Genomic DNA, 20,853 nt, shown 5'->3' with positions numbered 1-20,853 from the left:
CTGGGTTCACAGCCTGGCCTCTTCCCTGCCCCAGAATCCAGATCCTAGGAGTGTGTGACATCTTTTGCTTTCATTCATGCCAGGAGGCATCTCCCAACTAGTGGGTCGACAACTTGAGGGCAGGAAATTGGTCAGCCAGGACCCCTCAAGCACCTTAGGCCGGCAGGATAGCCCTTTCCTCCTTCCCCATAGAGGTGTGGGTCACTAGGGAGTGAGAGGTTCCAGCTCAGGATTCGAATCCTAGTTTGTTGTCCTTTCCGTGCAAGACGGCAAACCTCTCTGGACCCCATTCGACCCCTCTGTAACAGGCTAAGGAGAGCACTGAGGCATCATCTCCTTCCTTCCTGCCAGAACCTCTCATTCATCAGGCATCTCTCTAGCCTTAATCTCATTTGAGACTCAAGACCTTATAGGGAAGACAGGATGTTATCATTCCCATTTCGTAGCTAAGGAAACCGATCAGGGAGGGAGAGTGACATGGTGGAAGTCACACAGCAAACTGATGACAAAGCACAGAGAAGAACCAGCAGGAAGCCCCCTGACTCTCAGCTGAGGGCCCTTTCCAAGAAATAACCACACCATCCCTGCTCCTGGGAGTGGGCTAAGAAATGCCAGCCAAAGTGAAGCAGGCAGACGGAGGTGAGAGATGATGCAGAGCTATAAAAGGGTTGCACAGTCACACCCACGATCTAAACTTGATCTTATTTAAGATTAGCGTATGCTTACGCTCCCCACCCCCCCACTTCTAGAGATGCCTCTTAGATTTACCCCGACCTTGCAATGGGGTGAAAGGAGCAAACACGGGAAGTCATCAACCACTCAAAGGTTCTAAAAACAGCCCTTGAGCGGGCCACAAAGGAGGCCACAGGAATTGCTGACGCGTCATCTCCCCATCTGGGCTGATGACCTGAGGGAGATCTGGTTCATCATCAGCCTAGCTGCCCCGCCCTGTGCCAGCTTGTTTCATGTTCTCCAGAGCCCAAGTCTGAACCGTGGCCTGCCTTACAACACAAGCTGCAATGGCTGATTCACCCCCAAAATCACAAATGTCAAGCTGGGGACCTTCCGAAAGCAGCACGGGGGCAGAGTGGAAAAGGCCCAGGCTTTTGAGCAGACATGCCTGGCTTCAAATCCTGGCTGCACCATCCACCAGCGGGTTACCTGGTACATCACATCTTCTCACCTCTCTGAGCTTCACTTTCTGTATCTGGAAAGTGAGGGCACCAAGACTTCATTGGGTTGGGGGTGCCGATTACACGGAATGATGCATAGGTCAGTGCCAGGCATACAGGATGTGCTCCTGAAATGGCACTGGGCAGAATAGTGAACGTGAGAAGAACAAGGGGATGGGGAGGCCAGCTCCATTCTGAAGGTTTGTGCCTGCTGCACAGGGTACCCCCAGAGCTGTGGATGGATGAGAGCGCTGGGCTAGCTGTCAACAGCAATGCCCTCTGGAAGATCAGAGCTTGGGACAGTACTTATCACCACATGACATGCTAGTAGGTATCTGTTATCTGGCCTACTACTTATCTCCTGCCAATAGACTATGGGCGCTGAAGGCAGAGACTTCATTCATCCCTTATTCCTAGAACAGAGCCAGACATTAGTGGGTAGGCACTCAATATTTGCCAAATAAATGATCCAGTCCCCAAGATGTATGCCTTTCACAATCACTGCTTCCGGGGCACAAGGGTGGGTGTAGTGCTGCATTTAGTGTGGGTTCTGGCTCCACTGGATGAAATGGGCAGTCCTGGCAGGTACAAGAAGCCTGGTTAATAGCTTTGTGTTTCTCTGCCTCAGTGCCTTCTCCCCACCTCACCCCACCCCACCTGTCTTCAAGGCCAAAGCCACCAGCGATTCCAGTCCTGGTGAGTCAGCTGCACTGGAGACTTTGGAATCATCAGGATTCCAGAGGAAAGAGGTGGGTGGGTGGGAAGGGGTGGGGGCCTGGGAGGGAGGTCATAGTTAGGGGCCACAGGTCTTCTCAAGCATGCCCCTGCATTCCTGCTCCCCAGCAGTGGGAAGAAGGCAGGACACTCTGTTCCACAAAGCTCTCCTAATCCTTGATGGCTGCCAGCCCTGTTCCTGGGGATCCTGGTAGAGGTTCTGAGGACAAGGTCCCCCCCCAACAACACCCTCAAATCCCAAGCCTCCATGGGAGGAATCCTGCCTGCCTGACCCCTGCCACACTCATCCCTTCCCATTAACACACACACCCATGAAAGAAGGGTTGTGGCTGATACCCCACCTCTTGCCCCACAGAGAGCCCCAGACCACCAGCAAACTCTCCCCTACCCCGGGCCTCAAGGAAGTAGCCTCTTCACCTGCCTCTTTCTCCTTTCCCCTTTCTCTTCACCTGCAGCTAGTGGCTCCCAGCAATAAGTAACACCTATCTGAAGGCTGCAGTTTTGATGATTAGGAGATTATTAAATCTACCCATGTATCATAACTTGTTCGGATGACCCAATGGTTAAATTGTAAACCTCTTAACTAAAAAAAAAAAAAAAAAAAAAAAAAGCCCAGGAGGGGCCCTGAGCTCCTGAGCAGTGGTATGAATCCTGCAGGAGGGGCGGGTAACTGAATTTCTCCACTCCTATAAGCCTCCTTTCCTGTTTAGTACAAACCACCCCTCTCTACCCGAACCTGGTTTGCTGCCTCCAAGCGTGATCCTACCCGACCCCTTTCCACAAAGTCCCCTTGCAGGATCCTTGTGTGAGCTGACCACCTGCCATCAATCCTTCCTTACTGCCTGACTCTCACCTAAGTCCCTCCGGCTGCAGTCCAAACCCATTTCCTTCGGTTTAGTCTCCAGCTGGAGACAGACAACAGCTGGCCTCCATCCTCTCTGGAATAAATTGTACAAGAAACTATTGGCAAATTGGCACAGGCATCTTGGGTTGGGTGGTACTCTTTGTGGGGCGGAGGAGCCTTCTGCTTCAATGGCTCCCAAATTCCATATTGAACCCCACTGACTCACAATTAGAGACAAGAGACAAGATGGTGATAACCCACAAGTGTGAAATCACTGGGCCAGATGCAAGGGGATTTTTATCCTAATGTGCAGACTCCCCAACCCCTAGGCTGCCAGATGCGGATCTCACACCACACCAGCTGCTCCAGGGTCTCTGGCCACCAGGGCCCCAATTTGGAGATCACAGGGATAAGATACAAAGAGGACCCCCAAATAGCATGAGAAAGGAGCAGGAGCCTGATACATGCAATCAATGTGCCTGCGAAGACGGGTCCCCCTGCCACCTTCCATCTCCAGCCGACTGGGTGGGGACGTGACCAGGGTTGAATGAACAGAGCTGTTTTGTGCTGAAGGTATGGAAAAGTACAGCCAGCCTCCTAGCATAGGGAGGCTGGGCTGCGGTGAGGGTTGGTGTGGGGGTCAGAAAAACCTCTTGCAACCAACCTGGGGCCTAGGACCAGGGACAGGCGGGTGTGGAGGGAGAGTGACAGGAAATGGAAACTCCCCTGATGGCAAAGCAAGAGAATCTTGACTCTGAGACAGACTCATTTCAAAAGGCAAAAGGCAGAGAGAACCAGGACCATGCCTTTGACACACACACATTCTCTCCCTCACAAAGGCTGTGATTTCAAACAAGAGCATTTTCCAAGCCTACTTAATCCCTGATGCCCATCCAGTCACTGGCTCAGTCCTCCCAGTAGAGTGCGGGAACATTTGACACACAGGCCTGCATAGCTTCAGCTATTCCCCTGCCCTGCTAGTTAGGATCTCAGTTTCTTCACTTGTAAAATTGGAATAACGCTGCCGCCCTACCAGTTCTCAGGATTATGGGTCCAAAGGCTTGATGGGCATGAATGTGAAGAGCATGAAGCAGGCACACAGGCAAAGCTAGAGATGCTCCTGACTTGTGAACTAGTTTCCAAAACTCAGTGTTGTTGGGGTTAGGTAGGCGTTCTTTCAGCCTCCTGGTGGATTATGTGTGGCTAGCTGAGGCTGAAAGAGAGGAAAGTAAATGCCATCAGATTTCCAAGTCACCCAAGGGTCAGGCAGAGGAGTAAGACCCACTCCTCATGTGACTGCATCCTGTCCTCCGGGGAACTCAGTTTTCCATGAAACAATGAGTGGAGGCTTGGGCAGCCATTTCTCAGGCTCGTCCAGAGAGGGCCATTTATCCTCGAGGCTGCTGAAGCAGGTCCGTCCTGGGGTGCTGAGGGCTAAAACAGTGACCTACTAGTGGGCTTCCAGGACAGAGTTTGTCCTCTCCCCTGTGTCACCTCCCAAGAAGAGGGCAAAATAGGAGAACAAGGGTTCCTTCACCCTCACTCCCACCTTGGGGCCTTAAGCCATTCCCCTCCTTGGAGAAGCAACAGTGCAGCTGTGCCTGCCTGCTACAAATGCCACCTCTGGCCAGGCACCAGGCCCCAACCCATGTACAGAACAACCCACCCAACCGAATTTAACCCAAAGAACGATGGGACCAGAGTCATGGACAACCTTTCCTGGTACTATGCATGTCAGAGTCGGATTGACTGATTCATTATTTCCTGAGCATGGGCCCTGTGCCCTGACGCTGTGGGCAAAACAAGGGAGCGCAAGGCACAGGCCCACCGAGGAGGCCCTGGAAGTCTAACAAGACACAGGCAGGCAGACAGGGCTTACAGAACAGTAGAAGGGGGCATGTTAAAGCAGTGGACAAACCAATGGTGAGGACAGCACAATCCCTAGGGCTCATGCTATGCCCTGTTCGAGTCCAAGCAAAGGGTTACAAAGCAGGATAAGAAGCCCAAACATAGATGGGGAAACTGAGGCTCAAAAGCCATGAACGAACTAAACCACAGCCATCTCCTAGTAATGCTCTTCCTGTTCTGAAAACTATCCAGCCCAACCTTCAGGTCTTCAACCTTCCCTGGCCCAGGACCCCCACTCTGTGTCCTGGAAGTAACCGAAGAAAGCTCTGTACATTTCATCAGCCACCCCCTTCTTCCATTCTTTCTAGGTTTGTGGTGGGAAGATACGCTCATAGTTCTCATCCCAAAGGGAACATGTGCCCATGTGGCCAGTAGATTCACCTGACCAGCGACCCTGAACTGTAAGAAAAGGCTTTCCTCCCAAGGACTGGAGAACAGTTGACACTTCACTGCAGATTGGTGGGTTGACAGGCTGGGGTTGGAGAGGGCAATTAGAAGGAATTGAGACTCCGAGTTTCAAGGTAGAGATCCATGGAAAAAAAAAAAAGGACTCACTTTCTAAGGCCTGGTCCCACCTCCAATGGTGCTAAGGCTGGCCAATGACATTGGGTTTGGGGCACCAGGAATGACCCTCCAGCCAAGCACATACTCATTTAAATCTGATGTGACTGAGAGGGCAAAGCAGTCAGCAGGCCTCCAGAAACTGGACTGGAGGGTATGCTCACCTTGGGAGAGCTTGCAAGTTTCCCAGTGGGTGGGACAGGGAACACCCTCCTGTGGGTTCTCAGCATGTCGCCCTCCCCACTCCAAGGCTTCCACGCCAGCTCTCCCCTCCCAACCCAGAGCAGGAATGGAATCTGATCCAGTACCCAAAGAAGCCGGTGTGCCATTAGAAATCTCAGCAGATCCCCAGCAAGGCTCCAGTGCTTCCCAACAGAACCCTGTGCTGATAGAATGTTCTATATCTGACCATGTGGCTACCGAGCCCTTGAAATATGGCCAGTGTAACCTAAGATCTAAATTTTAATTTTATATATGAAAAGATGCTCAACATCACTATTAGAGAAATGCAAATCAAAACCACAATGAGATACCATCTCACACCTGTTAGAATGGCTATAATCAACAAGACAAGTAATAATAAATGTTGGAGAGGATGTGGATAAATAGTAATCCTCCAACACTGCTGTTGGGACTGCAAATTGGTACAGCCACTATGGAAAGCGATATGGAGGTTCCTCAAAAAACTAAGAATTGACCTATCATATGATCCAGCAATCCCTCTACTGGATATTTACCCCAAAGACTTGAAAACTCATATTCGAAAAGATATTTGCACACTGATGTTCTTGGCAGCAACGTTCACAGTGGCCAGGACACGGAAGCAACCGAAGTGTCCTACAATAGATAATTAGCTATACAAGCTGTGGTACATATATACAATGGAATACTACTCAACTGTAAGAAGAGATGAAATACTGCCATTTGCAACAACATGATGGACCTTGAGATAATCATACGAAGTGAAATAAGCCAAACAGAAAAGGTTGAAAATCACATGATATCACATGTGGGATATAAACCTAAAAGCAACAAATGAACAGGACAAACAGAGACTCATGGACATGGACAATGGACTAGTGATTACCAGAAGGGAGTGGAAAAATAAAAACATAAAATGCTAAAAAAAATTATGTATATATAGTATGAAAAAAATAATAAACTGGCATTTAAAAAAAATAAATGAAATATACTTTATTTCAAGAAAAAAAATCAGTTTTAATTTTATTAATTTTAATTTAAAATTAAACAGCCATAATAGTCATATCACATTAAAATAAAATTAATTAGTGACATGTGCGTGCGTGGTCATTACACTATCCAAACCTTCCCTAGGCAGAGTCTATCTCCTCTGGACCCTCTGGTTTACCCAAGCCACGGGCTGAGGTCCACAGCACACTCCTGCATGATTCTGGGCTGTCCCAAATCTTGCCAGTGCTTGAGTCTCTCTGTAAATCTGAAAGGCAGGGCAAGTTCTTCTTGGCCCTCATAGGGCCTGGCAGAACTGGGTGCACACAGAGGCCAAGACAATACTTGTCCATTGGCCTCTGGAGGATGCCCTCTCTTGCAGCGGACACTGACCCCAACACTGGGGACAGCCACTGTAGCTCCTTTGGTTTTGCAAGGCCTCTGCTAGGGAACTCTGCTCTCTTCTTGGTGACTATCAACTCGTGTGCCAAATCTCAAAATTTTGGGTCTGTAGACCGAAGGTCCACCTGATTTCCCCAGTCTTTGAGGCCCTTCCTCTCAAAGTGTTACACAGCACTGCTGCCCAGGTAGTCACTACTCTGGCAGCTAAATTTAAAAAATAACAATATAGTATTTAGTGATTACAGAAGTGATATCAGTTTTCAGGGTATGTTCTGTTAAAACCATGTGTATCTGTGTTTTGTGTACCTCATATATTTAAAACGGCTAGTGCAGAAGCGACTAATGATATATGTATGCATTATATGCATTATCTTACCCTTAAAAAAATTCAACTTGTTTGTTTTAAAAGCAATACAACAGCATTACAGAAAAATGGAGAGGCAGAAGAGGAAGAAAGAGGCGTCAATAGCCCTGGCCTGCGACTCAGCAGTGCCTGGCTTCTGTTTTCACAGTTTCTATGACTCGGTGCCAGCAGAGAACCGCGCACCAATTTGAGCTGCCCTCACACCCAGGCTTGTTTTTGTGTAACTTGAAGTCTGGCTCATAGCTCAGACAGACCCACTTTGAGAAACACCAAACTGAGGCACCAGGAAACCACTCCCACCTCCAGGGCCCGGGCAGTTTGTGTACCATGTGGCCCTGTTGCAGGCTGTCTGAGGGTTTCTCATAACCCAGGCCAGAGCCCGCCAAGTCAATCGATAGGCAAGGATTAAACCATGTGTGCAGAGCAGTGGGGGGAGGTGCGGAGGAGTGTGCGCACATATGGAAAACTGGCTTCGGAAAGGGGAAAGTTTAAGACACGTACACAACGACCCCAATAGAGAGCAGGTGGAGGCGACAGATCTGACTCCCTGCGGCCAGGATATTCTGAAAACAAAGGGGGAGCCAAAACCAAGACCTGTGAACTCTGAATTCCCAGCACGCTTGAACACAGGAGCCTTCTTGAGCAGGACCCAAAAGTGCCCCTAGTGACTCTAAAGTTGCCCTGCCAGGCCCCCCAGGGAGCCTGTCCTGACAGATGAGCACCCAGTGAGATGCTGACACACTTCACCAGGTAACTGACTGACCTGTCCAAACAGAGAATGGAGTGTCCCTAGTGAACAGGGCACTTGCAGAGGGGTGGAGACAGTCCCAGTGTGCTTGCTGGGTGAAGGCGGAATCTGGCCCAGCGTGTCCCCACACTGGGAGGGCTGGGGACAGGAGTTTGCCAGATTGGAGGTGGACCCATCAGAAAGGCAAAGGAGGACTGTGGTGGTCCTGCCTCTGGGTTTTGGGGGCTGGTGGGAGAGGCCAAAGTAGAGGGATATACAATTTCATGGCTCAGGATGTTCATTAATAATTATAGTCTTCCATGGTGCTAGGTCTGGGATCCAATGGGGCACACGTTGAGGGCCTTGTGGGATGAGGGGAGAAGCACACACAAGGCAAAACCCCAGTGCAGCAGGGGTGGGGCAGAGAATGATGCTGCTCGAGGGAAGGCAAACTCCAGGCCCAGGTTCAGGGATACCTTTCCCGACAGCCCCAAGCCTACAGCAACTTCTCCACTTTGGAGCACCTGAGCCCCTACAACATGCCATACCTTACCCAATAATCTTTAACATATATCGCATGGCCCCACCCAAACCTCCAAGGCAGGGATCATGTCTAACATTTCTTGCAATTCCCATGATCCTTAAAATAGCTCTGGGCATACAGCTGGTGCTCATTAAGTGTCTAATGGCCTTAGTGAGCAAGTCCATGGCTCAGAGAGGGGCAGTGACCTGGCCTAGTCACACAGCCAGGTCACTAGTCAGCCGAGCCAGGCCCAGGACCCAGCTGTCTTCGTTTCCCAGTGGGCCACTGGTAAGTAGATCTCAGGGCTGAGGCCAGAGTCCGGGGATGGGAGAGGTGGGTGTTGAAAAGCTGATAATCAGGACACCCTCCCTTTTCCTGCTCCCCGGGGGTTGCTGACAAGACACTACTGCACAGCTTGCTCCACTTAGCCCACTCAGCACTTATCCCTCGGTGAGAGGCAGCCTTTCCACCCGCTGCTCCAAAGAGGGCCTGGATGCTGAGAAGGGAAGGGCACCATTCCAAAGCTAACACTGTCAGGATGCATTCCACAACCCGGGAGGTGAAAGTTTTATTTGAACAGGAGCGATGGGGAAGGTACAGGCTGCTGTTCTTTCTCCTCCAAAGAGTCTGTGAACAGGTGCCATCCTGCGCCTGGGGCATGGGAGGAACAAGAACCTTGTACTAGACACAAGGGGCACCCAAGCCAAAATAAACATTTTCTCCATAAAGGACCCACCCCGGGGGTCCCCAGCAGGCTGCAAAATCACTGATCTGTCCCCAGCCAGGCAGGCAATAGCTGAGCGGTGCTTACACCCCAGGACAAAGGCAAGCTCAAGTTATTCCCTCCCAAGGTGCAGACCAGAGTCCTGCTGGGGGTTAGCCCTGGGAAAGCCAAATGGGGGGACATGTCACAAGTGTGTGTTTAGCAGCTAGGGAGGTGGCAAGTAATAATGAACACAGACAGGAACCGCGCAGCTAAGAGGCAACAGTACCTCTCACTCCAGCTCCTTGGTTTTTTTGAGGGTTCAGTGTCTAGGTCCTCTGATCCACAAATCCTACGGTGAAGGGTAGGGGCCTGGTAGTTCTAAGAATGACCGAGGGAAGTAGGCTGAGGGTAGGGACAGAGTTGACAGCCCCAATTCTGAGCTGTGGCACCCACTTTCATAACCTAGGTTTTCCTGTTTTAAAAATTTTCACACTGAAAATGGCAAACAAACCTATATATGGTCAATGTGGCAGGAAACAGTGGTATCAGAACCTACGAAGCTGAAAAGAACAGTGCTCAGCGAAGGGCCAACAGGCTCGTGCAGAGCGCTGCTGGGGTGCTGAAAGCTAACAAGACCCAAGCAGAAAACAGTCCCAAGCAGTGGCTGGTAGCCTAGAAAGATCAGTAAGACAGCATGAATTTAGGACATGTGAAGCCTAAAATGAGAGGCAACTCTGCAGAGCTCTAGACACAGAAAGCCCAGGTTCAGGCCAGTAACCAGCTATGTGACCTTGACTTGACTAAGTTATGTAATCTCTCTGTCTCAGTTGCCTTATCTGCAACAAGTGGTTCCCTGTAGCACCTATCTTACCATTGTTGGGGTGTCGATGTCATGTAGAGATGGCCCTCATATGGCCCACACAGCCTTTCTTTCACTAAGTGCCAGCTACCATTCCTATGGCTGTGTGACTGTTGTCACGTCTCCCTTTGCCACCTCCCCGCAAAGTCACTTATGGTATCAGTGGACCTAGACCTCAAGGGTTTTAGAATGCCTCTCCGCCCTCGTGAGATAGCCTATCTGTATCGGGGCAGACTGGGATCAAGGGTAGGGCCAGAGAGAGGTGAGACCACACAGGTAGCAGAGTCCAGGTCACCTGAGCCACTGCAAGAAAGTTGGCTCTTAGTCTGAGGGAGAAGCCACGTAGGGTTTTCTGAGTTGGGGGGTCTAAATCTAACTCTATGAGGACCCCTGACTATTGTTGCAGTGACCAGGAGACCTATTAGGCGTGGCAATCACCTTTCAAGCTAGGTCCTATGGCCTCTGCTTCTAAGAAGCCTTCCCTAATTGCCCCACTTAGCTCTAATTACTCCTTTATGGTACCTTCCCCTTCCCCTGGTGTGCACAGTAACCTTGGAAAAGTTACATAATCTCACAAGGTCTGGGCCTTGGCTCCAGGGCTGTAAAGGGAGGCCAGTTAGATAACCACTAAGTTCCTCCCAGCCTCACATTTTATGATTCGCTGCCAGGAGAGGTGCCCAGAGCCTGATCCTCCTCCTCCATCAGCCACACCAGCATCTAAGGCTCCGGGGAAAGCAGACAATGACAGCTTCTTGGGTGCAGACACTTGGGGAACAGGGTCCTGGATTGGAAACTCCTTGGGGAGGCATCAGATCACTTCTGCCCTGGGCTCTGGATGGCCCCAGAAAACATCCTCCTTTCTAAGTCTCTGGTTCACCACAAATTCAACTTTTGCCTCTTATCTTAGAAAAGCTCACTTAGTGGGTGGGGAAGCTGGCACTCAAGATGATAGGGAAGGGTGTTATAGCACAGCTTAAGAAATCAGGCAGACCAGTTTAGTTTGAGTAAGTGCTCTATAACTCCTAACACCATCAAGGTTTTGATTTAAAGGGCATTTAAAGGGGGATTAGAGGTGAGGTGACAAATGGTTGTAAAGAAAGGCTCTGGACAAGCAGAGCAAGTTTAACCTGAGCTTGGTTCTAGAGACAGTCTGTCCCCAGCTCCTCATCAGGCTTCAGTTTCTCCATCTGGCAAATGGGATGGCATTTCACTGCCAGACCTCATAGAGGTCACAAGAAGGCCCCTCAGATGAATAGTTCTGCAGAGAGTGGCAGTAAGGTGGGGAGCCTGTGTGTCTGCCGGCAATACTCCTGCTCCCTCCCCTGGGGCCAACATCCTTGGTCAGCTGTGGAGGAGGTGCAGTGTGGGGTGGACCACGGGAGAGGAAATGCTCAATGTAGGTCCAGTCATGCCAAAGGACATATGAACTAGGGACATGCCCTTCTCCTTGCAAAGAGCCCAGCCTTCCTCCTGTTCCTCCTCAGAAGGCTCTGAAGATCAAAAAAGTTTGCAGAGGAAGGGATGGGGCGGGAGTGCATTGTTTCCCTCCCCCAGTACATCACTTGCCTTCTTAGTTTCCGCAGTCCATGGTCTAAACATTTCCCAAAAGGCAGGGACGGAACTTTCTCTCTGCAGAAGGTCTCAAACAGGTCTGGGCATGTAGTATGTGCTCAGTAAACATCTTCTGAATGGGCGACTGGAAATTTGCTCTGTCTCCAGTTCCTTGAAAGCAGAAACCGTGGCTCCCCTCCGGTACTGAGCCCTGTGAGGACAGACCTGCTCAACATGCCCATGCTGACTGGCCTTGTGAATCCCAGTGGAAAGGAGTTTAGGAAAAGTTTATGAAACAAGGGGTAGTAGGAGGGGGAGCAGAGAAGGGGATTCCTGGAGAGAAATAGACCCAGAGAGGGAGAGCTATTTGTTCTGTAAAGTCCCTCAAATAGGAGAAGATAATAAGCTGATCTTAAAAGTTAACTGGGAACCAGAAGCTGCAGTGAGTGAGCTTTATATGCATTTTCTCCTGTTATGCTCAAGGTATGACTTGAAAACAAACCTGTCCCATGTACCCTAGGCTTTGAAGACACCATGCAAGCCTTGCACTTTCCCACCTCCAGGCCTTTGCTCCTTGTTTTTTCCGCCTTCACTGTGGCCTCAGATAGAGTGTGGGCAGGCTCTGGGTTCAAATCCCTTCTTCCACTTCCCAGCTGTATGGCCTTGGGCAAGTTATTGAACCTGTATGGTCCATTCTGCTACTCCCACCATGAGGTAGTGCCAGTAAGAGTACCTACTGTAGAGGGTCGCTGCGAGGCTTTGTGAGATGGTGCACAAAATAGTTCACACAGCCTGAGACCAAGTGACTACTCAGTAACTGTTAGCTGGTATCACTGCCAGCCCCCTACTTCTGTTACTCCAACCTCCTGGCTCTGTCAGTAAGACAAGGTGAATCTCAGCCTTTGGCTAGCCATGTAGACTCGAGCAAAATCTGGTTTCCTGTACAATGCGCAGAGCAATATTACCTAACCCACAGGACTAGTTAGTTCAGTGAGACACAGGTACAGGTAAATAACCAGCCCGAAGCCTGGCACATAGCAAGTATTCAGCAGAATGGTCACAGGGGATGCTGCTCACACTGTTTAGCCTGCCTGCCTCAAATTCCCCCTTCTCTAAGTCCGAAACAAAAATTAACTTCTTAATGGTATATACTTGGAACCTCCCGGTACATGAACGTCAATCAGGGAACAGCTTTTAACCTTTCTTTCCCTTGATCAGGGGCTCCCTGAGGGCAGGAGCTATGTTTTACTTAGAGCCAGATTCCCCACAGGCCAAGAGGTTCACAGGCCTCAGGAAACAGGAACTAAATCCCCAGAGGCCCTCTGACCCGTGTCCTCTTCAGCCTCGACCATCTGCAAACCATCACTCAGCACCAGGACCATATTTCCCCTCATTTCACCAACACGGCCCTGTTTCTCTCCCCAGCTGAACTGAGCTCCCGGGGGCTAAGGCCCTATCTGGTTTCTGAGGCTTTAGCACACATAGAAACGACAGCTGGCAGGGAGAAAATCCCTTTGAGATCTCCTAACTTTGCCCAGGTCGCTGAGGTTTGGGGACCAGACTAACTGCTCACAAAAAGCCTGGAGGCCTCAGGCAGCTGGACAGAGCTGGAGCACACTGCCCTCGCTTTTACATAAAGGTAATCTAAGGCATAATCTGGGAAGATCATCAAATGGGGGGATGTCTTTGGCAAGGAGGGGGACCCAGACCTGGCCCTCTCAAGGGGCTCATGGAAGAAAGAGAGCAGTACCCTAACTGAAAGTTGGGGAGTGAGGGAGTGTGGGTGGGCTCTTTGCAGGGGGGTGGGGGGCTGTGAGCTCTGTAGGCTTTGGTGGAAAAACCCATACTTCATCACATCAGAAAGAGAAAGGGAGGAGGCGTCCTTATCATAACACCCAAGGGGTGAAGGGATCAGCCCACAGAAATGCCGTTAGTTTAGAGTAGAATATTCCACTTCTTTTAAGTTGCAAACAGCTGTGAAGAAAGAGGGAACTTTCTGAAATGCTGTTCACTCTCTGACTTGAACATTGCAAAAAACTGGTGAGTTCAAATTCCTTGGCTAAGCCTGGAGGCCTGTGTTATCTGACCCTTACCTCTCTGCCCCGCTGCTGCGGCCCAAGGCCATCATGCAGGGCTGATCCAGGGGGACACTCAGTGAAATCTCCAAGGAGAGTCTCTTCTACCTTCTCCAGTCCCTAAAAGGAACACTGGAAGGAGGTGAACCTATTTCAAGTGCTTTCCAATAGTCACCTACCTCACCTGGCCTCTCTGTATCGCCCAGTCATGGCCACTCAGTTCTTCTCGTAGTACCACTCGGATCTAACATTCCAATTTGTACAAACTCTCTTTGGGGTTCCATCTCAGGAGCATGGCTCCTCTGCTCTTGAAAGCCTTGCATTTCCCTGTCGTCACTGCCGCCCCCCCGCCCCCGGCCTCACCACCACACATAGAGTTCAGAGGCTGAGCCCAATCTAACAGCAAACAGCCAAGTTCAAGATGAAAGCCCTTGGCCTGAGGTCAGAGCCAGCCAAGCACAGCATTCAAAACTGGAGGATTGTATTTCTTTTAAATGCCAGACTACAAACATGGCAAAATCCCAGGAAAAGACTTAGAAGCAACAGTCATCACCTCCCTTGCACCCTCCCCTATGAGTCCCCCCACCTCGCCTAGAACCTTTCAACACTTGTTAATTCTACCCTTAATAAGTCTCTAAGTCTCTATTAGTATGCCATCTATAATCATCCTAAGAGCTCTAAGTAAAACTCTCAAAATGATTCAATAAAAATTCACTTTACTGTTAAAACTCTAACCAGAGCAGTTAACTAAGGCAGATTGATTGATCTCAATTTTTTTTGACTGTCCTGGACTTTGAGCAGAATGTAAATAAGAAAACGAGCCTTTAGGAAGGGACGTTTTCCTTCCATTTCCTCTCAAAAACACAACTTCTCCAACTTTCCATTTTTCCAGTCCTAGAAGGTGAGAGTTCAAGTTAGAACTAATGACATGGGGCCTCCATGATCCTGAATAATCAAAAGATCTATTGTGTTCTCTTCACTTACAAAGGCAGTTAGGCAGACCAATGCACTTTTACAATTTCCAACAAGGCTTGAAACAAAAAGGTTTTCATGTTAACCCTCAATTCTCCAAAAAATTCAATGGATGTGCCCCATTCTGAGCATTTTGGTAAAATGTAATTTTACCATATAACCAGTGGTTATATTTTTCAAAGTTTAAGAGGAGGATTGGTGTGAATAATAGGATGTCAGAACCCCGAAACTGGAATGAGTCTCACTATTGCAGATTGGAGCATGTGTAGCATCGGAAGAGTCCAGAAAATCAAAGGAGAGGGGTCTGGGACATATGGAAAACCTCCAAATGGGAGAACGCAGTTTGGCGCTAAGGCAGCAAGGGGGCCACTGGGATCCAAGAGCCTTCCGGGAACTGGTCAGCTATGTGAGCAGTCTAGGAAAACCTAAGTTAGGAATGGAGTGTTCCAGTGGAGGGCAGGACCTGGAGTGCCACCTACTGCACCCCCCAGGAGACTTGGGAGTCTCAAGAGCCACAACACAAAGCAACACCCCACCGTCTCCCTCCTTCTTTTCCCTGCTAAGCCCTAATTCCAGGACTCTAGTGGGTTTATTCGTCTTTCTCCCCAGCAGCCAGTCTGAGCTTGGCCATATCTTAATTCATCTTTGTACTCTCAGCACTTTGCCCAGTGCCTGGCACACAGTGGGTACTTGATAAATGTTTGTTGACTAATTTCCCTATACTTTGGAATACAACACACTTCCATGTGAAGCTTGACTCTGCATTATATAATCCTGGCCAAGTTATATCACCTTTTTAAGCCTCATTGCGCTCATCTATAAAAGTGGGTGGTCACCAAGATTAGATTAAAATAAGAATGTACATGAAGTGCTTATTCAAAGCTCTGGCTCAGAGTGAAGTCTCGAATTCTTCCTGTTTGTGATCACTGCACACCGGACATGAAGGCTGAGAAGAGTTCATTCTCCCCCTCTACCCCAATCCTCTGCGTTTTTGTGCTTCTAAAGAAGAAGTGGGGTGCGGCGGATTGATGCTTACTTCAGTAATGGAGGAGGTGATGGCTCAGCCAGGTACAACGCCGAGAAGCTTGCACGCAGATACCTACTCTTAGGGAAACAGAAAACAGAATTTCCCAGCAGGCCAGATTCAGCTGAATCAATTTACTAAACTCACTTATAGACAATTCAACAGCTTCACACACCTAAGAGAGAGAGCAGCAGTGTACAAGGAGGCAGCCGGCTGGTTGCAACCCAGACTGTGTCCTCCTGCTATGTCACCAAGGCCACTTTAACTTTTCTGAGCAGCAGTGTCCTTATCTGAACATGTAAGGTAGCTGTAAGATGTACCTGAACTAATAATCCAGGTAAAGGATTTTGCAAGTTGCCTTGGTCAGTGTGTGCTCAATAAGTCGGAGCAGCAGAGGGAGACATGATCACTCTCCTAAGTTAGATCTACACACATCTTGCTGAATGCTTTTACTTTACTTGACCATCACCAGCCCCTCACTTTGCAGGTAAAGAAAGAGGCAAACTTCAATAGCTTAATGAGTAAATGGCCAAGCCAAATGGCAAAACCAGCCTGTGCCTTCTCTCATAAAACACAGATACTATTCGCAATGCCCAGTGTGCAAGGTGCTCAGTCCATGCTAACATCCCTTGTGGGAGCCTCTGCAATTTAGGAAGGGGGTCGCCCAACCCCTGGGGAGCAAGCTTCACAGCAAGGGTTCCAGATAGTTCTGGTAGCAGGAAGGAGGGCGACCACGTGTCCCAGAGCTGGTGGGTCGCTGAGCATTTGAAAGTCCAACCTCCACATCAATTCAACCACAGCTTGAACAGGGAGGAAGCACCTGACAACTCAGGGACTACTTCCAAAGATCTAAAGAAAGGTATATAAACTCCCTCTCCCACATATATGAAAGAAAACACACACACAAGGTGAGAAAAACCCAGACCCATACTGCACTACCCCCACACCCTTCCAATAACCCTACCCAAGAGCCTGCCCCCACCCTAGGAATTCCTAGCAAAAGACTCCTTTAGAATTTCAAAGGTGATTCAGAACTCAATAAAACACAGAACCTCAGGTGGAAAATGCCCAAACAACCAGATGGAGAAAGAAGATTTTTGGAATTTTCATTTTTTTTAAAAAACCAATTTCCTGAGGCCTGAGGCAGTGCCCCAAGTCACAGATCAGAAAGCCTAGCCAAGCAGATTTCTGGAGACACTTAAAAGTAACACTAGCAAAATGGTTCCACTGGTCTTCATTTCTTGGGTTTTTCCTATGAAGGGAGGAGACTCACCCAGTTGAAGATGGTTTGAGAATTTTTGGCTGTGGATGGAGACAGGGCTCTCCATAATCATCTCCGAATCACTGGCCTGATGCACAAATCCTTTTTCTAAAAGTTACTCCCCACTCTGGGGGATTTAACAGGACATCAAAGTAAGAGGCATTTTGTTTGCTCAAACACCTTAAGAAAGCTGTCCAACATCCAAAGCTACTACCACCAGCTGCACCCGGCTGCCTCACCCTGACCCCCCCTTTCCCTTCTCCTCATGTTTTGAAGTTTATTTTCCCACATTCAGCCTTGAATTCTTTCCTTCCTTCCCCTGCAGTGGCGAGGAGCAGCAAAGAGGGAAAGACTTCGAGGGCAGCTCGATTCTTTATCATACCCGCCTGCCTTCTTCCCCTCTAAACAAAGCCCTGGAAGAAACTAAACAACAGCTTGTTGTCCAGAAGAATTGTTTCCTCAAGGGAAATTATAAAGTGACCCCTCACCAACACATGCACACATGGCAGACCCGCAGCCTAAGGAACCGGCATCACCCAGAACTCCTGCTCTTAGGAGCTAAACCACCAACTACCTTCTGAAACTCAATCTCCCCACCAACCTCATCTCCCGCCGGCCCCCAGCGCGGTAACTGCGACAAGACAGGAGACTCTCCCAGTAAAATCAAACACTCAACCCGCAAGCCTAAGCCTCCTTTCCACTGGCCGGAGAGGAAAAGTTTACTTGCCTGGCGGCGGGGAGGCAACGATATGCTCATACATGTGAATGTCTATCGATTTGGGGATAAAAAGGGGGAACCACAGGCAAGAAAGTTTCATGTTTTCCAACGCTTTCAACCTTCCAACAATTCAGTGCAGTCAAGATGATGAAGACGGGTTCGTTCCCATTTTAAATATTGGGCAAGTGAGGCCAGAAAAATGAGACAACTTTTTGTTAGACAGCCGTAAAGCATTGGAAAACTGCTGTAGATTAAATCTTGTTCCCCATCAAACCTCCTTCATGGCATCTTTTGCCCCAAGAGAAATGTAACATCATCTTAGATCATTTCACAATCTGGAGCCTTCGCCAGCTCTTACTTTGGTCCTGGTCATTCCACTGGAGGGATGCCATTAGTTCAGGCCAAGAAAAGTGGATGTTTAAGGCTAAGAGACTTCAAGAAACTCAGCTGGAGAGCCTAGACCCCAAACTGGACAAAGGTCGGCTCCACAGTTTACCTCAGTGCGGTCAATGCCATCCATAGGACATACGAATCAGAAGAAACTCCCAGTGCCAACACGGATCAGACACTTTCCCCACCACCTCCTATCTTCACGACCTCTTCTCCCCCGCAAAAAAAAGGGGCTCCCTGGATTTTGTTCTTTTGTTCAACCTACTACTTTCACAAAGTTTTAACTCCAAGCCCTTGGAGTTAGCCTTCCGGAATAGGCGAGATGCAGCAAGATAAGCAAGCCTTCCTGGAAGCGCGTCCTCATCATTCCAGCCACCAGTTTCCAACGCGGCGGCTCAGGCCGGACAAAGCTCCCTATCCCAATTCCCGAGCCCTGCGGAGGCGAAGGCGGGGGCGGGGCGAGGGGGGGTGAGACAAGGGAGGGTGGTCTTTGCTCAGGCAAGACCCTGCCGCAACTCCGCTGGGCTCACGTTCCCGAAGAAAAGCCGGGCGCGCGTGACATTGGCCCTGGAGCTGGGAGGTGGAGACGAAAGTGGGTGACACCTGGCTCGGCTCCCGAACTCCGGAAACATCTCCAAGGAAAGATAAAAGCCTTTATCTGCCTCACAGCCTCCCTCCAAGGAGGGGGGTACCCGCACACCTACACCGAACCACTGCTGGGCCCTGTTCACCCGGGGGTCAGCCCTAAGTTCTATTCTCTGGACAAACTGGGGACCGCGTGTGGCGACTCCTGTGTCCACGGGCGAACGACAGCTCTCAGCTGCCAGATCCATGATGAGACATTCTCTCCTGTCACCCCCCACCCCAGGCCCACCCACAGGGACTGCAGGTCCTCCACATCTGTGAGGGGCGTTTCTTCAGCACTCCTAAAGCTCCGGTCTGCTTCCGGTGTCTGTAGGAGTAAAGCGGCTCACCTGCAGGATCTTGTCCAGGCCCTCCTGGCCTAGGCACGGGAACTCCTTGAGTAGATGCAGTTTCTGTGTATAGTAGTTCTTCTTAGCCTCCTTCCAGTGCGGCTCCTCCAGCACCTCGAAGATCGCAGCCCCGATGGCCAGGTAGAAAATGATGGCCGAGGTGAGCAGAGGGCCACGGTCCACCATGGCTCCTGGAGAAAGCGTCCCCTAGCCCGAGCGGCTCCCTGTCCACCCGCCCTCCAGCCTCTGGAAACAGCTGTTTGAATTTGGAGCTCCGCATGCGCAGTGCCCCGTGCCCCTGGCGCGGCTCCACAAAGTTGCTCCTCCAAGTTGGCCCACTAAGAGCGGGGAACTGTGCGGGACCCTGCTCACCGGGCCTGGGTTGGGCGCACACCAAGGAGGCCTGGAACGCGGGGGCAAAGGGATCGCAGGGTCCGGCTGCGGGCAAACACGTGGGCAGCCTTCCGCGCGCCACAGCAATAAGCTCCGCGCCCGCCTCTGCGCGCCTCTTTAACTAGCGCCAGGCGCGCGCCGCAAGCCTGCGCCGGGCCCCCGTGGGGGAGGGGCCGATCAGGCCCCGCCCTCCACCAGAACCGCCCCCGCGCAGGCTCCGCCCCACGCAGGCCCCGCGGCTGCCGGCAGTGCCCACGAGGTGCACTCCGGTGATCCGTGGTTTCCCTGGGGCCGAATGCCTAAGGGATTTTGATCTCTGGGACTTGCATTTGTTATTAGTACTGGCGTATTAAGTAAAATGAGTGTGCACCTAATGACTGGGGTCAGGAAGTTATTACTATTGTTATTTTCCTTGTAATTCAGTTTTACTGATGTTTCTGCCAAGAAAGCGTCTTTCTCAGTCTGTCTCACACACCTTACTATAAGTCTGGGGAAAGGGAATTAAAGTCTGGAGAAGCTGTAGAGAATCAGGATATCAGTAACTAATCCAGCCACAAAGGCGTGACTTCTCTCTCTGGCCCTGGTGAGACTTCTGCACCAGCAAAGGAGCAGTCTAGGCAGTACTGTTCAAGACCCCTCCTTTGCCCCCTCCCCCCCAACTCCAGGGGAAACACTTGACCTCTTTCATACTCCCAAGCCTGTTTAAAATCGCAACCTCCCCTCAACGCACACACATGCACTCCTTATCTTTCTTGTTACTTTATTTTCTTTCTAGCACAAACTCCTTCAAATATATAACTCTAATATACTATATAACACTTAAATGACAGCTGGTGGGTGGGGAGTCTAGATTGTTCAGTGACAAACCCCCAGGTCCTATTACATAGTAGACACCCATTAAACATTTGTGAAATGAAAGAGTGAATGACTGTCAAAAAAAACATATTTGTCAAAAACGCAAACCCAGTGGAAGTCCTAGCCACAGCAATTGTGTAAGAAAAATATAAAAGGCATCCAAATTGGAAAGAAAGAAGTAAAACTGTCACTATTTGTAGGTGACATTATGTGTAGAAAACTCTACTAAAGATTCCAGTAAAAAATTGTTAGAGCTATTAATGAATTTAGTAAAGTTATAGTATACAAAATCAGGATACAAAAACCAGTTGCAGTTCAATATACTACAAACAAAGTATCAGGAAGAGGAATTAAGAAAACAATCTCATTTACAATTGCATCGAAAAGAATGAAATACTTAGGAATCAATTTAACCAAGGAGGTGAAAGACCTGTACACTGGAAACTAAGACATTGATAAAAAGAAATTGAAAAAGGACACAAATAAATGGCAAGATACTCTGTGCTCATGGATTGGAATAACTAATATTGTTAAAATGTCCATCCTACCAAAGCAGTCTACAGATTTAATGCAATCTCTATCAAAATTCCAATGGCGTTTTTCAAAGAAATATAACAAACAACCTAAAATTTGTATGGAATCACAGAAGAC

The 20,853-nt window shown here is 49.5% G+C and overlaps 1 protein-coding gene across 1 annotated transcript in view; it reads right to left on the bottom strand.

Annotated features, from left to right (window-relative positions):
* The window catches only part of KCNK5 (potassium two pore domain channel subfamily K member 5), a 35,551-nt gene extending 16,084 nt beyond the window's left edge, over nucleotides 1–19,467 (bottom strand). The window contains exon 1 of the mRNA XM_039856336.1: nucleotides 18,955–19,467. Within this exon, the coding sequence (XP_039712270.1) occupies nucleotides 18,955–19,140 (186 nt within the window). The 5' untranslated portion in view covers nucleotides 19,141–19,467. The remainder of the gene's footprint in view (nucleotides 1–18,954) is intronic.
* Nucleotides 19,468–20,853: the final 1,386 nt, after the last annotated feature.

This window comes from Pteropus medius, unplaced genomic scaffold (assembly GCF_902729225.1).
Source record: "Pteropus medius unplaced genomic scaffold, Ma_sr-lr_union100, whole genome shotgun sequence".
Lineage (NCBI taxonomy): Eukaryota > Metazoa > Chordata > Mammalia > Chiroptera > Pteropodidae > Pteropus > Pteropus medius.
The sequence above is the reverse complement of the archived record's forward strand: the minus strand, read 5'-3'. Positions and strand labels throughout refer to the sequence as shown.